We start from the raw sequence: 20,232 nt of genomic DNA, 5'->3' as shown, positions 1-20,232 counted from the left end.
GAAACAGAGTGAAGGAGTTGGTTGAAGAGACAATGAGACTGCTGAAAGACGAAGGCAAGCTTCCGACTCCCTGAAGCTCAGAGCAGTGACTAGGGAGTGGAGAAGCACCTGAATGATAAAGAGTAAGGGGCAAACTGTATTTTTAAATGGCCAGATTGGCACAAATCTCAATATACCTGTGTCATAGTGACGTCTTACAGATGTCCCAATGAGTCTAGCCACACTCCCTTCTCCTTCCCTGCACCGTCAATGAAGTGTGACCCCATCTGAGGTGACAACAGGGCTGAGACCGATCTCACCCCATGCCTGACCCCTCCAGGGCAGATGTCTCTGCCTAACCCAGGTGTCTGCCCTTCCCTTTCTAGTCATGGGAACTCAGTGACCCCAGGGCATCTCAGGCAGCAGCAGCCTCTATATGTGGGCAAACGAATAAAGGTCTGAATCAAAATGTTTAGCTGTAACTTGAAACCTATCCAAAAAACAACTCTATGCCAAAACTGAAAAGAACACACAGCCATTTCCAGAAGGTCAAGCATGTTTTATCAGTTCTGATGAATCTTGTCTTTCTTATTAGCAGCACCAAGTGCATGCAGTGCAGTATTTCCTTCTTCTAGTGGAGTATAGATATTTGTGACCAGTTATTCAGCCCAATACCTTTTCTACCAACCCTCTGAATGCAGAAGCTTTGTTCTGAGCAACTACTTTATTTAAAAAGACCTATTTCCTCTGCCTTCTTCTGCCTCCCTGTCCTTTCTGCTTCCTCTCACTGTTCTGTCTTTCCAGAGCTCTTCAGGGAAAGATTCACTGAATCACAGCACTTAGTGTGGACGAGACCTCTGGACGTCATGTTGTCCCGTCCCCCACTCACTCCAAGGGAATTACACAAGCTTGGTCAGAGGCTTGCCCCAGTTGCACCTAGTCCACAAACACACGGAGAGTGTGCTCCATCCTAATGTCCAGGATGTTAACAAAAACCTTAAACAGTGCTGCCCTACCTGCTGATCCCTGAGGGATGCTGTGTGCCACTGATCACAGCATTTTGGCCCAGTGGTCCAGCCCATTTTCCACCTGCTTTACGGTCCATTTGTGCAGTGCTGTGGACTGGCTCATCACCATCTCTAGGGCAAAGCTCTGTGCACTCTGGCCACCCCTTTGCACAGGGCACACCTCCACCTCCTCGCTGTCCCAGCCTGCCTTCCCCAGGAGCCCATTTCCATCCTGCCATATGAGTTGTCCCACCACATGTGTGGAGGCAAGACAGTGATTTAACAGAGTAAAAGCGTAAATAAGACAGTGATTTAACAGGGGTCAAATGGTACGGTTCACATGGTTATTTACTATGTGGAGGACAGGGTCACACAAAAGTGTCTAGTAGACCCTCCCGCCGAGTCACGAGGTTCAGAATGGACCTAATGGATCCAAACTTACTCCCAGACGTGGTCAACAGTTTATGTCTAACGATTATATGCACAATCCAGCAGAGAGGTAACTTGAGAAAGTTACAAAGCTTTAGCATGCTTTCAGTGTCACTTACCGAGGATGTGACGCGGGTAAGGAATGTCTTGACCTCGAGGGGTAACCTTGAGAGGCATCCCCGCTCAAGGGGAGATTCTGCCATGCAGCCTGTCACCATGCGGGAGAGCTCAATGGGCTCTGCGTAGCCCCCTATTTATGAGGTAAAGAGGATGGACTCATAGTCCTATTTGCATTCTAGATGGATTTTAGTTGGTGCATGCTCAGCCCCTGTCCAGGTGCTGTTTACGAAGAGGCCAGGCTAGGGGAGGAAGAGCACATCGGGGGCAGGGAGGAGTGCACCATCACACACCGCTGTGACGTTCATAGTGAGGTCACTTCTTGTGCAGGAACCTCACTGGCCAGCATGTGGAAGGAGCCATTCTGAGGACAAGAAGCACATCACACCACCACTCATCGCAGCCAAGATGAGATACGAGTGGGAGGCCGGGGAGAGGCAGGCAAAGGGGACACACCTGCACTGTTGATTGTGAGGTCCCACCCATGTGCCTGCTCCTTGCCCATCACTGGCAGAGACAGAAGTGACCTCGCAGTCACCTTCACAGCCATGGGCCTCCAACTGGCCTTGGAGATTGTGGGACTCTCACTCTGTCAGAATCCAGTACGCTCACCATCATGCTGGGTGCTGACTGCCTGGAAAGCAGCTTGGCAGAGAAGGGCCTGGGGGTCCTGGTAGACAACATGAAGCAGCAGGAGCCAGACAAGTGTCCTGATCTGCAAAGGCTGCATCAGTTTCCTGAGCTGCAGTGGGAAGAGTGTTGCAGCAGGGCGAGGGCTCTGTGCCTGCAGGCTCTGGGTCTGCAGGCTCTGCGCCTGCTGTCTAACCACATCCTCAGGCAGAAGTGACCTCACAAACACCTGCCTTAGGCCGCAGCCAAAGGCTCACCTCTCAGCTCCTCACACAGAAGTCACCTCACAATCATCCACCAAGCCAAGGGGCCTACTGCTGGCCCTCCAGCTTCTCTCATGCACGTGACCAGCTATGTGCCTGCTGTTATCCAGTCAGGTCCTGAGGCAGAGGAGGCTTCACAATCAACATCCAAGCCTTGTGCCTGCTGCTGGCCTATTACCTGCAAAGACAGGAGACACCACCAAATCAGCACCCTAGCCCTGTGCCTGTGGGTAGCCTATTGGGTACTCAGGCAGCAGTGACCTCACCATGAGCATCCAAGCAAATGAGCTGCTGCAACATCCAATCCATGCGCCTCCTAATGGTCTACCAGATGCTTGCACAGAAGTGACCTCACAGCCACTTTCCCAGCAATGTGCTTGCTGCTGGCCCATCACCTGCAGAGACAGAAGGGACATCACTTTCACCTTTACAGCCATATGCCTCCTACCATCCAAGGAGCTTCTGAGAAACAATGGCTTTCATCACAATGTCCCCACCTGTTAGATTTTTGGCCTACCAGCGGATCCTTTGCCAGTAACCTCACAGTCTCTTCCAAGGCCACCTGCCTGCAGGAGGTCTGCTGTGTTGAGGGGGATAATGGCTCCCCTTGTGTGGGTGGCCACGCTCCTCCTAAGGCAGCCCGTGGTCATCTGGCCTTCTTCACAATGAGTGTGCCCCACTGGCTCATATGGCATTTCTCACAGCGCCCACATCCTGCTCCTCAGGGTCACACCGCAGCCGGTAAGGTCCCAACCTGCCCTGATGCATGGGATTTACCCTTCCCCAGGGCCAGGACTTGCCCTTTCCCCATGTAAAACTCCATGAGGTTCCTGTTCCCCAAGTTTCTGAAGGTCCCCTAGACTGAAGGTCTCTTGTGTCAGCTGTTACTGTGTGTGTGCAGATGGCTCCCCCTGACTTGTGGTGCCTCTGAGAAGATCACAGCATGAGGAATCAGTCAGGGGGGAATCAGTCTGCTGCCTTTCAGGAACTTTGAGCCCTGGAGCCCTGGAACCATCTCGAGGGCGCACAGGGGACAGAGAAAGTCACGTCTTCAGCTGGGCCTCTGCTCCTGAGCTGGGCCTGGCTCCTGGGACTGCCGGAGCCCAGGGCAACCTGGCAGGCGCTGCAGAGAGACAGCTCTGTCCAGGTGCAGCTCCTTTGAATGGAGCAGCAAGACTCAGGGCACTGCCTGCAGGGGCCAGGAGGAGATGAGCGACTCAGAAGTTAAAGGCAGTTGGGAGCGGGAGGACGGCTGAGAGCTCACTGCAGGGAAGAACCTTCACAGCCCCTAACACAGTAAGTCTCTGGCTGCAGGGCACCGCTGCTGTGGTTCCCGGAGGGCTCTTCTGCAGCTGGCACCTTCCACAGCTGAGAGCGTCTGTCCGGGTGGCTCTCCCAGCTTCTGCTGTTTGGAGCAGGAGGTGCTTGAGAGCAGGGATGCGCTGCCACACGGTCAGAGGGACAGGGCATGAGGGCTACCTGCTTGCAGGGACAGGGCATGAGGGCTACCTGCTTGCAGGGCTGGTGCAGGGCTGTGAAGCCAGGGAGTGCCCCCAGGTGTGCGCAGGGCTGTAATTCAGAGCAGAGCCCTGCACCCCAGGGTGCTGTGTGCTTGGGGCAGTGACTCTGCTGCCTGCGTGGGTCAGCCCTCAGCCTGCCCGGGGAGCTCCCCACAGTGCTGTGGGGAGAAGGTCTGGGTGGAAGGAGCGACCCCCTTCAGAGCAGGTTCATTCTGCTATCGAGAGGGTGCTGTGTGGATCAGGGCTGCTCTCAGCTCCAGCTTACCCCCATGGTATTTCCAAGGGACCTTTGCGGGAGGTCACTCATGGCAGGGGTTGCCTTGAAGATCAGGAGCTTTCCTGAGTCTCTGCTTTCCGATTCCTGCTTTCTGCAGGTGGGAGGGTTGGAAAAGGAGCTGCCAGGTTTGGACAACAGACTGACGTTCCTAGACTTGACAGAGAGAGATCAAGAGGTCTGCGAGGAACCTCAGAAAACTCTTTCCCTGCTCTGGATGGGGTCTGTGAGCGGTGACAGGGAGAAGACGAGGGATAGAGATGCAGCTCCTATTTCCCAGGAGGAAAAGCTCTGAGCAGGGAAGATCTGATCAGCGAAAGAGAGGAAGCTAGAAACGTGAATGCTGTGGGAGGGGGAATGTGGAGACCTCCCCGTTAACCTCTTCCGTGCAGACATGTTCCTCTAAGGAAGCCCCTCTGTGTCTCCTCTCCCACCCAGCAGAGCCTCTGCCCTCCAGGCCAGGGGGTGCAGGGCATGAGCCCCCTCCTCAGCAGCCCGACCTCCAGCAGAGCTTTGTTTCTCACTGCGGGACAAAGGGGCTGAGAGTGACTGTCCTGCTCTGGTTGCTGTCTGGGAGGTGGTGAGCACAGCTGGGTGAGCTGAAGGCTTTCCTGAGAGCCCGTCTGTGTCTTGCTCCTTGCTTTCCTTGTGGTCGGAGCGTCACAGTAGTCCTCACAGTTTCCTCACCTCTTTGTGCTGCTCTGGTTCTTGCTCTCACGCTCGGTGGGGTTAAGGAGGGGGTTCAGCTGCAGCGGAGGCAGGAACTTCCCACTCCCCTGACAGTGCCTGAAGAAAGAGTGCAGAGGGTGAACTGATGTGAGGGCAGGGTCCATGTCAGTGGGGCAGAGAGGTTGAGGAAGGGTTGGGTCAGCCCCTGCCTTCACTGCACTGTTTCTCTCCCATGCTGGAGTGGGATCTGGTGCGACTGGTTCAGATACAGGCAGCTCCGATCAAGAGGGCAAGGTTGGGAGAGATGCGTCCCCCGCAGGGACCTTCTCTTTCAGACACAGCTGGCATGAGCGCTGTATTCATCTCTCCCAATGAGAAAAACAGAATATTCCCCTCGCTTCCCAGACCACATCCCCACCACTCAGCTCAGGGTGCCCAGGGCTGACTCCTCTGTAGCCCATGGGCAGAGGCCCCTGCTCTGCACCACACACTCAGCCCAAAGCAGAGGTGAGGGAAGGGAGCAGAACAAGGTAAAGGAGAGAGGCAATGTGGGGGTTGCTCTGAGGAGGGCAATGGGTTTGGCTCAGAGAAGCCTGTGCTAACTTGTCAATGCCTGTTCCTCCTTGGACAGTGTCCTGAAGCAAGGCAGAGCAAATGTCCAACAGCAGCTCCCTGAAGGAGTTCCTCCTCCTGGCGTTTGCAGACACACGGGAGCTGCAGCTCTTGCACTTCTCGCTCTTCCTGGGCACCTACCTGGCTGCCCTCCTGGCCAACGGCCTCATCATCACAGCCGTAGCCTGCCACCACCGCCTCCACACCCCCATGTACTTCTTCCTCCTCCACCTCGCCCTCCTCGACCTGGCCTCCATCTCCACCACTGTCCCCAAATCCATGGCCAATTCCCTGAGGGACACCACGGCCATTTCCTATTCAGGATGTGCTGCCCAGATGTTTTTGTTTGCCTTATTCATGTCAGCTGAGTGTTCTCTTCTCACAGTCATGGCCTACGACCGCTACATTGCCATCTTCAGACCCCTGCACTACGGGACCCTCATGGGCACCAGAGCTTGCGTCAAGATGGCAGCAGCTGCCTGGGCCAGTGGTTTTCTCCATGCTCTCCTGCATGCTGCAAACACATTTTCCATACCTCTCTGCCAAGGCAATGTCGTGGACCAGTTCTTCTGTGAGATTCCTCATGTCCTCAAGCTCTCCTGCTCACACTCCTACCTCAGGGAAGTCGGGGTTATTGTGGTTAGTGCCTGTTTAGTCTTTGGGTGTTTCGTTTTCATTGTGCTGTCCTATGTGCAGATCTTCACAGCTGTGCTGAGGATGCCCTCTGAGCAGGGCCGGCACAAAGCCTTCTCCATGTGCCTCCCTCACCTGGCTGTGGTCTCCCTCTTTGTCAGTACCATCATGTTTGCCTACCTGAAGCCCCCCTCCATGTCCTCCCCAGCTCTGGATCTGGTGGTAGCTGTTGTGTACTCGGTGGTGCCTCCAGCAGTGAACCCCCTCCTCTACAGCATGAGGAACAAGGAGCTCAAAGCTGCCCTGAACAAACTGATCCAAATGATTCTAGTTCAGCAGAAATAAGGTGCCCATCTCTCCTCACAAGCAATTTCCTGTTTGTCTCAGACAGCTTTTGTGCAGTGGGCATTGTCTCTGTGATAATCGTGTTTGTACAGAAGGGTTTGAATTCATCCCATTTCTCCAGCAGCCCAAAACCAGCCTGTTTGACACAGAGGAATCTGTGAATGTCTGTCACAGGGTCAGAGCTGGCTTAGCTCTAATAAAAGAGGATTTCCTCTGTGCAATGCTTTCAGGTTGGGCTCTCCTTCCAAAGTTGGAGTCAAAAATGTGCTTGAAGACTTCCACACTGAGAGACCCCGATGCTTTTCTGGGGCTCTCTGTGGGCTCAAGGTGATGAGCTCATAGGTGATGTGTTAGTGAAAGAAGGTGGGATTAAGCTGTCACTTGTGGGTGCCCAGGGCTCCTGGAGGTGGTGGATGGTCAGGTGATATCTCCCATCCAACAGGGCTGGAGACGGATGCCTGTCCTTCTCTAAGGCAGTATGGAGCCTCCAGGAGAGCCCAGGGCATCTCCAAGGGCACCATGTGCCCTGGGGTGGGCAGTGAATGGAGCTTCACAAAATCAAGTGCAGTCACCCACACTTAAAGGGCAAACCCAATGGATGTACAGGTGAGTGAGAGCTCTGAAATCACACCACAGCCAGTGGGGACCTAGCAGGCACAGGAAGGGAGCCTGGAGAGTCCTTCATGTCACCTTCAATGAAAAAGCACGGGCTGGATCTCGGGACGCACCTGAACACAGCCTGAGCCATTGGAAATGCCCTGTGATTGCTCAGAGCATTGTCCATGGCCACAGACCCCTTGGTGGGGGTTGTCAGGTGCAATGAGGCCCGTCCGGCTGGGTCTGCTTCCCACCGTGACCACCCCAGCCAGCGTGGAGTCACCCCATGGCCCCGTGGCCCCACAGCCCACTCCCTCTGCAGAGCAGCACCGCCAGCCCAGGGCCCTGCGGGGAGCCCAGGGAAGGGTCCAGGAAGGGCCGGGCAGGCCAGCCTGGACACACTGAGGTGGGGAAAGGCTCTGCGGGGAGCAGGGAGGTCCCTGGAGAAGAGGAAAGGAGCAATTGTGCACTGGCAAGGAGGAATAGAGGAGAAAGAGGAACGTGTTTCTCTGTGTGTCCAGGAAGGGCAGGGTGCTGTGCCCCTGGGGCAGCAGGAGCGGCCGGAGGTGCCCCAGGGCAGGGGGCCTTGGTGTGTCGTGGAGAGAGGGGCTGGCCCGGGGGGCTGCAGGCAGCCTGGGGGTAGGGCATCTCCTGGACACCAGAAGGAGGGACCCAGAGTGTCCCTGTGGCCTGCCTCCTGGTGCCACTGGGGCCAGTTCCAGCTGGGAGGCTGGTGGGACGGCAGACACACATCCCCCCTACCCTGGCCGCTCACCCCAGGTTTCGGGGTGTGTTTGGCTGCTCCGTCCTGCTGGGTTCAGTGCCTGTATGGAGGGGAACGGCCGGCCCTGCCCGGCCTCTCTCCCAGCCCCGACCCCGGCAGACCCCGGGCCATGGCTGTGTGCTGACCCCCGCGTGGGACACGGTCGGGGCTGGGCAGGGTCTGGGTGCTGGGGGAGGGTGCCAGAGCAGGAGGGCTGTGGGGGGACGGTGCCAGGGGCACATGTCCCCAGCCCTGAACACACCCTGCCCTGGGCAGTGCCTGCACAGCGGGGCCATGGGGCCGTGCGCAGGTGCAGGGACAGGGTGCGACTGGGAGCCCCAATGCTCCTCACGGCTCCCCTGCAAAAGAGAAACCCCCAGGAGAGCTCTCCCAGCCCTGCCCCACGAGCTCTTGTCCCTGCCCCAGCCACGGCAGAGCAGAGGCCGAGCACCAAGAGGCCCCTCAGGCAAAGCTGTGCCGGCCTCGGGGAGCAGGTCCTGAGCACTGGGACAGGCAGAGCGCCCTCCTCCTATGTCCCTGTCCTGCTGGGAGGGTGGCACCGGGCACCAGGGAAGTGGCCTGTTTCTGCCTGGGGTCAGTGCGGGACTTTCACATGTGAGATGAACGCGCCAGACTCTGTGCTGCACAAACACCATCCACGACCCCTCACTGCAGCCCCCACTGCTCCCTGCCCTTCCTCTGCTGACCATGCCACCACCCCCGTGCTGCCCCATCTCCCCTCTCCCCAAGCCACAGGGAGCAGCGGTGTGGTAGGAGCTGGCACAGCCCCACAGCTGCTCTCCAGTCCCAGCCCTCCCCACCTTCCCCCCAAACATTACATCCACCTTCCAGAAGGACAAGAAAGAGCCTCTGGGAAAGGACAGACTGCTCCGTGTCACCTCAGCCCCTGCGAAGCAAATCTTCCTGGGAGTGATTTCCAGCCCCAGGAAGGGATTGGGATCAGCCAGCATGAAGTCATGTGCCTGACCCACCCAGATTGCCTTCTGGGATGGGATGACTGGCTGTGTGGACAAGGGGAGTGCCCTGCATGCTGTATAGTTTGAATGGAGGAAGGCCTTTGACATGATCTTCCCTAGCACCTTTGTCGCCAAAGTGGGCAGATGTGCAATGCAGCAGTAAGCACTGGAGTATGCAGGAAATTAGCTGGAGGCCACCTGGCCCAAAAGGTGGAGAACAGTGGTGCAAAGTCCAACGGACTAATGGCTACCAGTGATGTTCTTCAGAGGTCACTACTGGAGCCAATGCTGTTTGCCTTTATGAGTGATGCAGAGGATGGGATGGAGTGATGGGATGCTGTGGTGAATTAACTCCCCTCCCCACCATAGGAACATACTAGAAGATGAACGGCCAATCACCGTGCCCTATCTATAACCTGGAGCGGGACCGATACCATGCCAAAAGGTTCCGGCAACTTTCCTTTTAAGTTGATAGGGCATCCCAGATGAGGTGGTCTGGGCTGTCGACCAAAGGAACCTTCTGGGAGGCTGGCAAGGCAGCGGGTATGCAAATGGCTGGATTGAAAGTGCATGTTTTGATTGGTCAGGTTAGTCCTCCTGGGTGACTACCTACTGGATTAGTCTAGTTATAAAAACCCCCGGATAAAAGCACATGTGTGCGTGTTGGAGACCTAGAGCTTGAACTCACGAAGGCAGGTGGACACTCACCGAAGGTCGATGCGGCCGGGGAAGAAGAGGCTGCGGCAGCTCTTGTCAGAGCTCTCGAGTCGCCCAGCCACCTCCTACAGGCACATTTCCCCGGCTGAAGACGCCGAGCAGCTGCTGCGGCTGGCCACCGTCGGAGCGGCGGAAGAGATGCTCCACGGGACTTCGTCACCAACACCCCCTCAACTGGGGCGCCGTGCGAGGGCACTGCACTACGTGGAGAGGAAGCCTGACCTTTCCCACTCCGACTCCTACAATGAGGTGTCACCCCGTCCGGAGGGTCTTCTGGGAGGTCTCTGAGTGCTGCTTCTTCCGGCAAGAGCCGTGTGTCCCAGTCCTGCTAGGGAGCTGCTGCTCCGTTCCCGGGAACGGAGAATACCCCGTCCGGAGGGATAATTGCAGCAGGCCCTGCACGCAGGTGTCCCTTCTTCCCTCTGGGGCTATTGCCTCCCAGCCGTGTTCATTGTCGGTTCAGCTCTAGCCACAGCCATCTAGTAGCTTGGGCATCAATCCCCTTCCACGACCTTGTTCCCCTTTCTAAAGGTTGTTTCTTTATTGTTGCTGCACACTTAGATATGAAATAATGTCATTATTGTCAATTTTCATTTCTGTACTAGTATATAAATATTGTGTCTATGTATATATGCATATCTATACATACACATATATATACAGTTACTGTTATGAGAGGAGGAATAAAGTTTGTTTACTGTTAAGTGTTGTGTGCGCTGGCTCTTGTAAACCCCCTCACACCTCAAGAAGGCAACCCCCAGGTCAGCTAAAGAATCTCTGAGTGGCACATACGGCTATCCAACATGCCCTTTTCGTGGTGCACGTGCACTACTGGCATGGGCTGCCACAACAGCATAACTCCGACACGGCCCAAGGACAAGGGGAGCAGCTCCCCGGCAAAGGGGACGAGGCCCCACAGTGAGGCTGGTCACTCTGTCTCCCCTGATCTTGTGCCCATGAGATCCCCCTCCCTGGCTGCCTCCAGACCCTCCATGCCCACCCCGCTGCCCAGCACACCACGACAGCCCTGGCCCTGCAGCCCCTCCGGCACCTCCTGCTGCCCCGGGGACAGAGCCACCTGCCCCGAGCTGGTGCCCAGAGAAACCTGTTTCTCGTTCTCATTTTCTCTCTCTGCCTGCTACCCTGCTTTTCTCCTGGGACGTCCCTGCTCCCCAGAGAGCCTTTCCCCAGGCCAGTGTGTCTGTGCTGGCCTAGCTGACCCTACACCCCCACACTGTGCACCCCACAGGGCCCCAGGCTGGCGGTGCTGCTCTGCAGGTTGAGTAGGCTGTGGGGCTGTGGGGCCATCAGGTGACTCCTGACTTGGCCCTGGCAGAGCAGGTCATGGTGGGAAGCAGACCCCATTGGACAGGGATCATCACCACTGACACTGCTGCCATCTGTCTATGCTCATCGATGGTGCTCAGAGTGACGCCCAGGGTGTTGCCCAAGGCAGGAGATGTGTTTGGGTGTGCACTGTGGTGTCCAGCCTGTGGTGTTTCACTGAGGGTGCAGGAATCACTCTCCCGTCCCCCTTCCCTGCACCTCCTGGGTCCCCCCCTGCCTCTCTGGGGACTGCAGAGCCCTCGTTTCCCCAAGCATACCCGGATCTAGCGCTTTGTCTTCTGGATACTCCACCATGGATCCTCCCTCATTTTGTGAGGCTCCACTCACTGCCCACCCCATGGAAACACCATGTCACAAGAGCACTGAGGCCATCTACGCACATGAGAGCAGAGCAGGACAGGGTGGAAATGAGGAGAGCAACCCTGACAAGAGCAATTCCTGCTGCTGTTGGTGGACATGTCGGCAGGAAGCCTGCAGCCTCCACTCAAAGGCAGCAGTGAGGAAATGTGTGCTGTGGTAGTGGGAAGATGGTCCTGCAGAGCAGAGGGTCTGTCCAGACCCTCCTCGCCCTCCATTCCTGCTCCACTGTGAGTGTTGGAGCTCTGTAGAGGGAAGGGACCAGCCCACGGTGACAGCCGGCTGCCACCCTTGCAGGAGAGAGGTAGAAGATCACACCTGGAAGAAGATCGCAGCTGGGGAGCTGAGCTCTCTTAATGCACATGGGACCCAAGGTCTCACCCTGCCTATACTCATCTGAGCCTGCCTCTGTGCTCCCTTGGCATCACAAAAGAGACCTCACAAAGGGAAACTCCCCTCATTGCCCTGGGGGCATCCGAGGGAGCTCAGACTAGCGGGCTCTGAGGTTCCCCCATCTATGGGGGATGAAGGGGGAAGCCTGGCTTCCTGCTTCATCATGGTCTCTGGATTATATTCAAATGAGAGACTTCTGAGGAGAATTGGCATGAACCAACACTTTTTATTCTTTTTGCAAGCATGGATCAGAGAAAGTAAGGGGAAAAAAAAAAAAAAAGAACAAGATGTAGCCTTGATGCCAGATGCCATGGGAATGAGGAGGAGATTGCAGATTGGACAGTTACTGGTGCTGACAGTGTACCCATTGAAAGAGTTTCCTCAGGGCCTCCTTGAGCTCCTTGTTCCTCATGCTGTAGAGGAGGGGGTTCACTGCTGGAGGCACCACCGAGTACAGAACAGCCACCACCAGATCCAGAGCTGGGGAGGACATGGAGGGGGGCTTCAGGTAGGCAAAAAATGAGGTGCTGAGGAACAGGGAGACCACGGCCAGGTGAGGGAGGCACATGGAGAAGGCTTTGTGCCTTCCCTGCTCAGAGGGCATCCTCAGCACAGCTGTGAAGATCTGCACGTAGGACAGCACAATGAAAATGAAACACCCAAACATTAAGAAGGCAGTAAACACAAGAAGCCCCACTTCCCGGAGGTAGGATTGTGAGCAGGAGAGCTTGAGGATCTGGGGAACCTCACAGAAGAAAAGGTCCAGGACATTGCCTTGGCAGAGAGGAATGGAAAGTGTGTTGGCAGTGTGCAGGAGAGCATTGAGAAAACCACCGGCCCAGGCAGCTGCTGCCATCCTGACACAAGCTCTGGTGCACATGAGGGTCCCGTAGTGCAGGGGTCTGCAGATGGCAACGTAGCGGTCATAGGCCATGACTGTGAGGAGAGAATACTCGGCTGACAAAAAGAAGGCAACCAGGAAGACCTGGGCAGCACATCCTGCGTAGGAAATGGCCGTGGTGTCCCTCAGAGAATTGGCCATGGATTTGGGGACAGTGGTGGAGATGGAGGCCAGGTCGAGGAGGGCGAGGTGGAGGAGGAAGAAGTACATGGGGGTGTGGAGGTGGTGGTCGCAGGCTACAGCTGTGATGATGAGTCCGTTGGCCAGGAGGGCAGCCAGGTAGATGCCCAGGAAGAGCGAGAAGTGCAAGAGCTGCAGCTCCCGTGTGTCTGCAAAAGTCAGGAGGAGGAACTCATTGAGGAAGCTGCTGTTGGACATTTTGCTTCCTCTGGGACAAGGGGACCTTCCAAAGAGGAAAAGACATGGACAAGTCAGGAGAGACCCTCTCTGGACAAAATTCTTTCCCTCTCACACAGATACGCCAACCCACACACACACACACACACACACACGCACACACACACACACACACACACACGCACGCTTTTCTCCTTCTCAGCAGCACCTTTGTTCCACTCCCTGTCCAGAGCTCCACTTTGTGCTGGCTGAGTGTGCCATGAGGAGCAGGGACCTCTGCCCGAGGCCTCCAGAGGCATCAGTCCTGCTCTAATGTAGAAGGACTTTTCAGCATCTTCACACCCAAATCGGAGGCATTTTGTCCAGCAAAGCAACAGCTTCAATTTGGGGTGGGGGGCAGGGGAGGGGGGCTTGCTTGTTGGTCTGCTCTGCAGGGAAGGAATATGCACCCTCTACACTGCTCTCAGAGTGAAGACAATTGAGTCGTGAGAGGCCAAAGCTCTCTCAGTGCCCTACGACAGAGCCAGCACACTGGTCTCCCCAGCAGTCCCAGTCCCAGATGCCTTGCGCGTGCACCTCTCTCAGCCACAGGACAATCTCAGCCACATCATACCCTGAAAGGAAAGTGGCCTGTGCTGACAGTGGTGTCCACTTGCACAGCGCACATCTCCAAACTCTCCTCCCTTTCTCAGCTCAGATGTTCTGAGAGTGATGGAGAGGGTGTGACATCGCGCATGGCTCTGATGATCAGAAGAAGGACTCGGTGATGTGGCTCTGACACAGAGGGAGGTCTCAACAGTCAGCTTGCAGCCAAAGACACACAGGGCTTATTTCTGCTGCCCACACACAGCCACCGCCAGCAGCAGTTCCAGTTCCTTAGCACCGCTGCGGCTTCTGCATGGGACATTCAGCTATTACACATGTCCTCCAGAAGAGCTGTGCCCTTCTCGAGGGCAGCACATAGCCAAGCAGCACAGTCCCGGGAAGGGTCAAGGGTCTTAAAGGAGGGATGTCCTGAAGGGACAGTCAGCTCATTCCCCAGCCCCACACACTCTGCTCCTTTGAGCCCCGAAGGCAACAAGGAGACTTCCTCCTCTCACTCCATCTGCAGAGACAGCTCTGCAGCAGGAGAGTTTGTTTTAGACTCTGTAGCTGCAAATGTCATCCCCAGAAAGCCCCCGAGCAAGAACAAGAGCGGCCCGGACAGGGGGAGAAGCAAGGAGCAACACCTTGATGCTTCTGCCTAGGGTGGAAAGAGAGAAAGAGTGAGGGACACTGAGCAAGGTCTTGCCCTAACCCAGCTGTGCACACCACCTCCCAGATGCAGACATCACAGGGCAGTTGTCCTCAGTCCCTCGATCACGGTTTAGGAAATGGGCATATGGCAGGAGAGCTGCTCCTCTCCTCTTCTGGGGCTCTGGGTGCTGAAAAAGCAATTAGGGTGCTAGATCCCTTGGCCTGGAGGGCAGAGGGCTCTGCTGGGTGGCAGGGGACAGATGCAGGGGGGTTGCGGAGGGGAAAGCATGTGCACTGCCAGGGCTGGCAGAGCATTTCCTGCACCCCAACCTCGCATGAGGTTTCAGGTAGCAGTTTCCTCTCCCTCTCGGATCATTTCTCTGCTGCTTGGAGGTGTCCTTGCTGGGAGCTGTTCCTCTGTCCCCACACAGACCCCATCCCACCTGCTGTGATCCTAGCTCTGCCCTACAGAAACCTCCAAGCAGCAGGAAGCTGCCCAGCAGCATCTCCCTGTGTGCAGGAGCTAAACAGCAGACCAGAAGATCTCCCATGAGACTGGCAAGGTGGTGCCTGTAGGCTGAGGGGTGGTGAAGGCACTTGCTGAGCTTCCTTGCAGGTGTTGTCACCCTTCAGTGTGATGGTGAAGAGGCTCAGCCCTGGGATTACACCTCCCAGCAAACGGCTGGGAAGATGTCTCCCACAAGGAGCTCTCCTCTCTCCTCCCACTACACACTGTCTTCCACTTCTCTCTGCCTTCTCTCACCTCCTCTCAGCAGCAGCAGGCAGTGCCCACAGCCCTGCTGCTCTTGGCAGAGGAGCTGCTCCTGCACACAGCTGGGCACATGGGCACTGCTGCCACGGTGCCACCAGCTCCCTCTCTCCCAGGAGCCTGGCCCCACTCAGGAGCAGGGGCCCAGCTGCAGGCGTGACTTTCTCTGCCCCTCGGGCTCCCTCGCGATTGTCCTGGGGCTCCAAGGCTCACAGCTCCTGAGCGGCAGCACGGTCCCCTCTGGGAAATGCTCTTGCAAGTGTGCTCATCACCTCCAGTCCCTCTCTGGACTGTGGAGGGAGACTGATTTCAGCAGTGTGCTTGATCCCATCAGGGGACAGAGGTGGAGAGAGGGGGACAGGTTCCCCTCTCTCAAGCCCTATTCCTGTCCCCATACCAGGCAGGAGACCTGGGCAGGGACAGGGAGAGGGACAGGGAGAGGGAGAGGGAGGGGGTCATTTCCCCTGCACAGGGCAGGGATTCAGAGGAGCAAATGCAGGTGGTTCATCTCAGCTTGGCAGGCCTTGGGCAGCAGGGGGATTCAGCTCCCTCCCAGGCAGCCCACAACCCCTTAGCAGGTGGGATCCCTCTGGCCTCAGCTCAGCTGTGCCCAAAACAGGTGCCTGCATGCAAGCCCTTGTCTGAGCTGCCACCATGAGCAATAGGGGTGGAGAGGGGAGTCAGCAGCTCGCACCCACAGCCCTGGTGATGGCTGAGACTCCAGGCTTGGTCCAAGTCCTGTGTGTGTGTGTGTGCCAGCTGTGATGGAGCAATTCTGAGACACCCACATCCTGCCTGAGCCTCAGCTGTGGGCCAGAGGGGTGGTGGGGTGGGTTCCCTTGGCCATCTGAAACTACACCAGATATTTTCAGTGTCTGAACCTTCCTTAGCCATGTGTTTCTATGGAGTCCACAGAGCTGTCAGCTGACCAAAAGGAGGAATTCACCAGAAGGACAGCCAGGTCACTCTCCAGGCTCCACCAGCTGTATATACTGCCGCTCAAGTCACCACAAAGCTAAGACACAGGCACATCCTGGCTTTGCAGATACTCTGGTTAATTCAGGGCTCTCATTTTCAGGCAATAAAAAGAGCCTCTAGCACCATGCCAGGTGCCTGGGGTGCCCAGCAGGAACCGCAAGTGGCTGGCACATACCACACAGGACCTCCAGGGAAGCCATGGACTGGTGGAGGGTGTTTGGGGCTGACCCCACAGAGTCTCTCAAAGGGGTTTGGGGCCTGCATGCCAGCAACTGAACACCAACACCATGGCATGGAGGGAAGGTCCTTCCCAGCGACACCCAGGGGTGCTGCAGGACTGGGAGGCACATCACACCAAGGTCTCCACTCATGTCTCTGCACTCTCCAACCCTCCTAGCTCTTCTCCCCCTGAACCTCTTCTCACCCCCTCACATGATATGAACAAGGACTGTGTTAATGATGTCCTCGGGATGTCTGGATCAAAGGCTGCCCAGGCCTAGGGACTTCCTCAGTGGCACCTTGTCCTTCCTGGAGATTGGTTCACCTCTGTTACAGGCCCCAAGGTGCAGCAGAATCAGCTCAGGCAGAAAACCCCTCTCCTGCCATTCCTGCACAGCCCAGCACTGGTTCTCCCTGGCCTTGGGCACTGCCGGGTTTGCCCTCTCAGGGGGAACCTCCTTTCACCAGCACATTGCCACCTGCTTTTTACGCCAGCATCTCTCTGCTCTGAAGTGGGACCATCGCACACGCAGTGTTCTTGGCCCTTGGTAACAGGTTTCACCATGGCCAGTTGGACTTTAACATTTCTAGAATAATTGAGATGTGGTAGGGTCAGTCACAGTACTGGAGAGCACAGAGGGTGGGGTACAAGCTCTTCAGGACAGATCAACAGGGAAGATGAGGAAGGAGGATGCCCTTTGTTTGAAGAGGCAGCTTGGATGTGTGGAGGTCTTCCACAGGAGGGGCAAGGGTTTGGGTGAGAGCTTGTGGGTGAGCCTCAGAGTCAGGGTGACATCGCAATGGGAGCTACAGACCACCCAATGAAGGTGAGGAGGTGGATGCAGTCTCCTTGAAGCAACATGAGAAAGTCTGTGGATCACAGGCCCTGGTTCTTATCAGAGGGACTTTACTCTCCCAGACATTAATAAGAAGGGCAAACAGTCCTGGAAGGCATCAGGGACAGCGTCTTAGCACATCCACACGACAGGCCAATACTCATGATGCTTTTCTGTAGCTGGACATTTCCAACAGGGAGGAACGGACCAGGGAAGGGATACTCAGTGTCAAAGTTTCCTGTCGTGACCTGGAAGAAGTAAAGTTCCAGATCCTGAGGGGAGTGAGGAAGGACAGGAGTGGAGCACAGACCATTAACTTCAGAGGAGCAGACTTTGGCCTGTTCAGGGGAGTGGTGGGAGATCCCATGGGAGGCAGCTCTGAAGGGTCCAGGAGCTCAGGAAAGGCAGCAGGTCTTTGAGGACAGCACCTGGCAAGCACAAGGATGCTCCATCCCAATACTCAGTAAAACTAGTAGACACCTCGAGAGAGTGGCTGGGCTGCACTGGGAAGTCAGGACTGAACTCCAGGGCAATCAGGCAGCATACTGGAAGCAGAAGGAGGGAGAGGCTGCAATGGAGGAATTCAGAAATATTGTCCAGCGAAGCAGGGATGGTGTTAGGGAAGCCAAAGCTCCCCAAGGGTAGACACTTGAAGGGGACATCAAAGGCTTGAAGAAGAGCTGCTACTGCTTCAGGGTCAATAAAAGAGTAAAAAGGAAAATGTTGGCTCACTGCTGGATCGGGCAGAGGAAAACAACCAACAGTGAGTGATGACGAAGCGAGGGATGACTTGCAAGAACTCAACCCATATAAGTCTGCAGGACTGGGTGGGCTGCATCTGAGGACATTGAGAGAGCTGGCCACTATCGCAACAAGACTGCTGTCTGTCACCTTTGAAAGGCTGTGGAGATCAGGGGAGGTCCCAATGAGCTGAAGAAGGCATATGCTGTGCCCATCTTCAAAAAAGGCCACAAGGACAAATCAGGGAGCTGCAGGCCGTTCAGCCACACTTTGGTGAGGAATGTGTCATGGAATGAGTTCTCTCGCTTTACATTTCTGGGCACAGGAAGAAGGTGACTGTGAACAGTCCACAGGAATTTAGTGGAGGTAAAGCCTTCCTGATCAACTTGATTACCTTCTGTGATAAAAGGCCTGTCCTTGTGGAGGAGAGGAGAGTAGTGGATGTCATTTACCACAGTTTTAGCAAGGGGTTTGACATCATTGTCTCACACTATATGGTTGAGGGCTGCCATCCAGATGGACCCCTGCAGGAAGGAGGAATGGGTTGCCAGGAAGTTTATGGAATTCACAGATGAAACAAATGCCAGGTCCCGCACCTGGGGTACACAAAACACCCTGCAGTGATCTGGGCTGGGGAGTGGTCAGGTGGGCAGCAGCTCTGCAGAGAAGGACCTGGGAGTCTTTGTGGGCAGCAAAGAGAGCCAGCAGCACGCCCTGGCATCAACGGAGGCCACAGTGTCCTGGGCTGCCTGAACAAGAGCACAGCTGGGAGATTGAGGGAAGGGATTATCCCCCTCTACTCAACACCTGTTAGCGCACATTCAGATACTACATGCATTTGGGGCCCTGTGTAGAAGGGCATTTGGGGGTCCTGTGTAGAAGAACACTATTGATCTCATGGAGTGAGTTCAGTGGCACACCCCCAAGGAGCCCAGGCACCAGAGCACTTGTCCTGTGAGGAGTGGCTGAGGGAGATGGGTTTGTTCAGCCTGGAGTAGAGAAGGCTTTGGGCAGACCTAATCACAGCCTCCTCATACCTTCCAGGATGTCACCAAGAAGATGGAGTCAGGCTCTTCACCATTGTGCATGATGGGAGGATGAGGCCCCAATGGGCATTAGCTGAAACAAGAGAGCTTCAGGCTGGGTGTAAGGAGAAACTTTTGACCCATCCAGACAGTCAAGCACTGGGGCAGGTTTTCCAGAGAGGTGGTGCCATCTCCATCCTCAGAAGTTTTTGAAGTCCTAAAGGAGTAAAGCCTTGAGCAACCTGGTTAGAGCTGATACACACCCTGCTGTGGGAAGGAGGTTGGGCTAGAGACCTCCTCAGGCCCCTCCCAACCTGCCTGAATGATTCAGCATTTCCTTCCACCCTGGGTCTTCCCTTGTTGACCTTAGGGAAAACCTTCAGCTTCCTCGTGACCATGGAAGTAGATTTCCCAAAAGGATCACCAGATCAGCTGCATGTTCCTTGTCCCGCTCTGGTCAGAGGCATTCAGATTGAGGGCTGCTTGGCAGCCACCCCCAAATCACCTTCAGTTTTCTTTTCCTTCACCTTTTATTGCATTTTGTCCCTCTTTTCTCCTTTCTAAATTCTTCTTTTACAATCCTGTTCGCCTCCCATGCAGTCAGCCAACCTCTGTTTCCCCATTGGCCCTGGGTTTCCTTTCTTTGTGCATTCATTTGGCTTGTCTGAGATGGTTGCCATGGTGATTTCTACTTTTACCACTAGGGCCTTGAAACTGGTACTGCCTTTTATTACGTGTAGTGTCCTGCAGGTCCTCATGCTGTTACCCTGCCAGAGGCACTGCAAGATAGGATGAGCCATCAGTACGCATACATTAACAGCTGACCCAGAGGAGCCTGAGTCCAGAGGGGCCTTGAGAAACTTGGGGTTTTGTCCAACAAAAACTTCATGATGTTGTGCAAGGAGAAGTGGCAGACCTTGCCTCAGGGGGCAGAACAGGCTGTGCATCAGGACAGGCTGAGACCTGACCAGGAGAAGAGTGACCCTGAGGAGAAGGGCCTAGATGTTACACGAGGGATGCCCTATGAGCCAGTGCTGCGTGCTCACCACAAATGAGGCCAGCTGCATAGAGGGCTGCATTAGGAAGTGCATAGCCATCGAGACAAGGGCAGTTCTTATCCCCCTCGACTCAGCACTGCTGTGGCCACATGTGGGATAGTGTGTCCCAGTGTGGGCTGCCCAGTGCTGGAGGAATGGGGAGGAACATGGAGAGGGTCCAGAGGAGGTCTGCCAAGATGGGGTTGGGGGCCTGAAGGCCACGGCCTGTTTGGAGAGGCAGAGGGACCTGAGCTTCTTCAGCCAGGTGAAGTGTCAAAGACAAATGGAATATAGTAGTAGCCTGTGACTGCTTGAAGGGTGGTTCCAGAGGGGATGGAGCTTTTGTTGGTAGTAGGAAAGAGCACGAAGAGGGGAAAGGGTCACAAACTGCATCTTGAGAGGTACAGCCTGGGCTTCAGGAAAAAGACATGTCACTTGAAGAGTAGTGCTGTGGTGCAACAGGTCACCCAGAGGCCTCTGAGGTCACCCCATGCCTTTGTGTTT

General features: G+C 55.7%; 2 protein-coding genes across 2 annotated transcripts; one reads left to right on the top strand and one right to left on the bottom strand.

Annotated features, from left to right (window-relative positions):
- The first annotated feature begins 5,887 nt into the window (after positions 1 to 5,887).
- On the top strand, positions 5,888 to 6,478 carry LOC138062780 (olfactory receptor 14J1-like). The gene has a single exon (XM_068921785.1). The coding sequence runs from the start codon at positions 5,888 to 5,890 to the stop codon at positions 6,476 to 6,478; it is 591 nt and encodes a 196-aa protein (XP_068777886.1).
- Positions 6,479 to 9,519: 3,041 nt separating this feature from the next.
- On the bottom strand, positions 9,520 to 12,671 carry LOC138062779 (olfactory receptor 14A16-like). The gene is made up of 2 exons (XM_068921784.1): positions 12,066 to 12,671; positions 9,520 to 9,597 (listed from the first exon to the last, which is right to left on the bottom strand). The coding sequence occupies exons 1-2, from the start codon at positions 12,669 to 12,671 to the stop codon at positions 9,520 to 9,522; spliced, it is 684 nt and encodes a 227-aa protein (XP_068777885.1).
- Positions 12,672 to 20,232: the final 7,561 nt, after the last annotated feature.

This window comes from Struthio camelus, chromosome 29 (genome assembly GCF_040807025.1).
Source record: "Struthio camelus isolate bStrCam1 chromosome 29, bStrCam1.hap1, whole genome shotgun sequence".
In the NCBI taxonomy this organism is placed as follows: domain Eukaryota; kingdom Metazoa; phylum Chordata; class Aves; order Struthioniformes; family Struthionidae; genus Struthio; species Struthio camelus.
The sequence above is the reverse complement of the archived record's forward strand: the minus strand, read 5'-3'. Positions and strand labels throughout refer to the sequence as shown.

What these genes read in the sequence shown, in the direction of transcription:
- LOC138062780 (XM_068921785.1), top strand. Translation starts at nt 5,888, where the DNA reads ATGGCCTACGACCGCTACATTGCCATCTTCAGACCCCTGCACTACGGG.
- LOC138062779 (XM_068921784.1), bottom strand. Translation starts at nt 12,671, where the DNA reads ATGGCCAATTCTCTGAGGGACACCACGGCCATTTCCTACGCAGGATGT. An exon ending in TGTACTCGGTGGTGCCTCCA is followed by an intron (nt 9,598 to 12,065) that starts GCAGTGAACCCC and finishes ATGTGCCTGTAG; the next exon opens with GAGGTGGCTGGGCGACTCGA.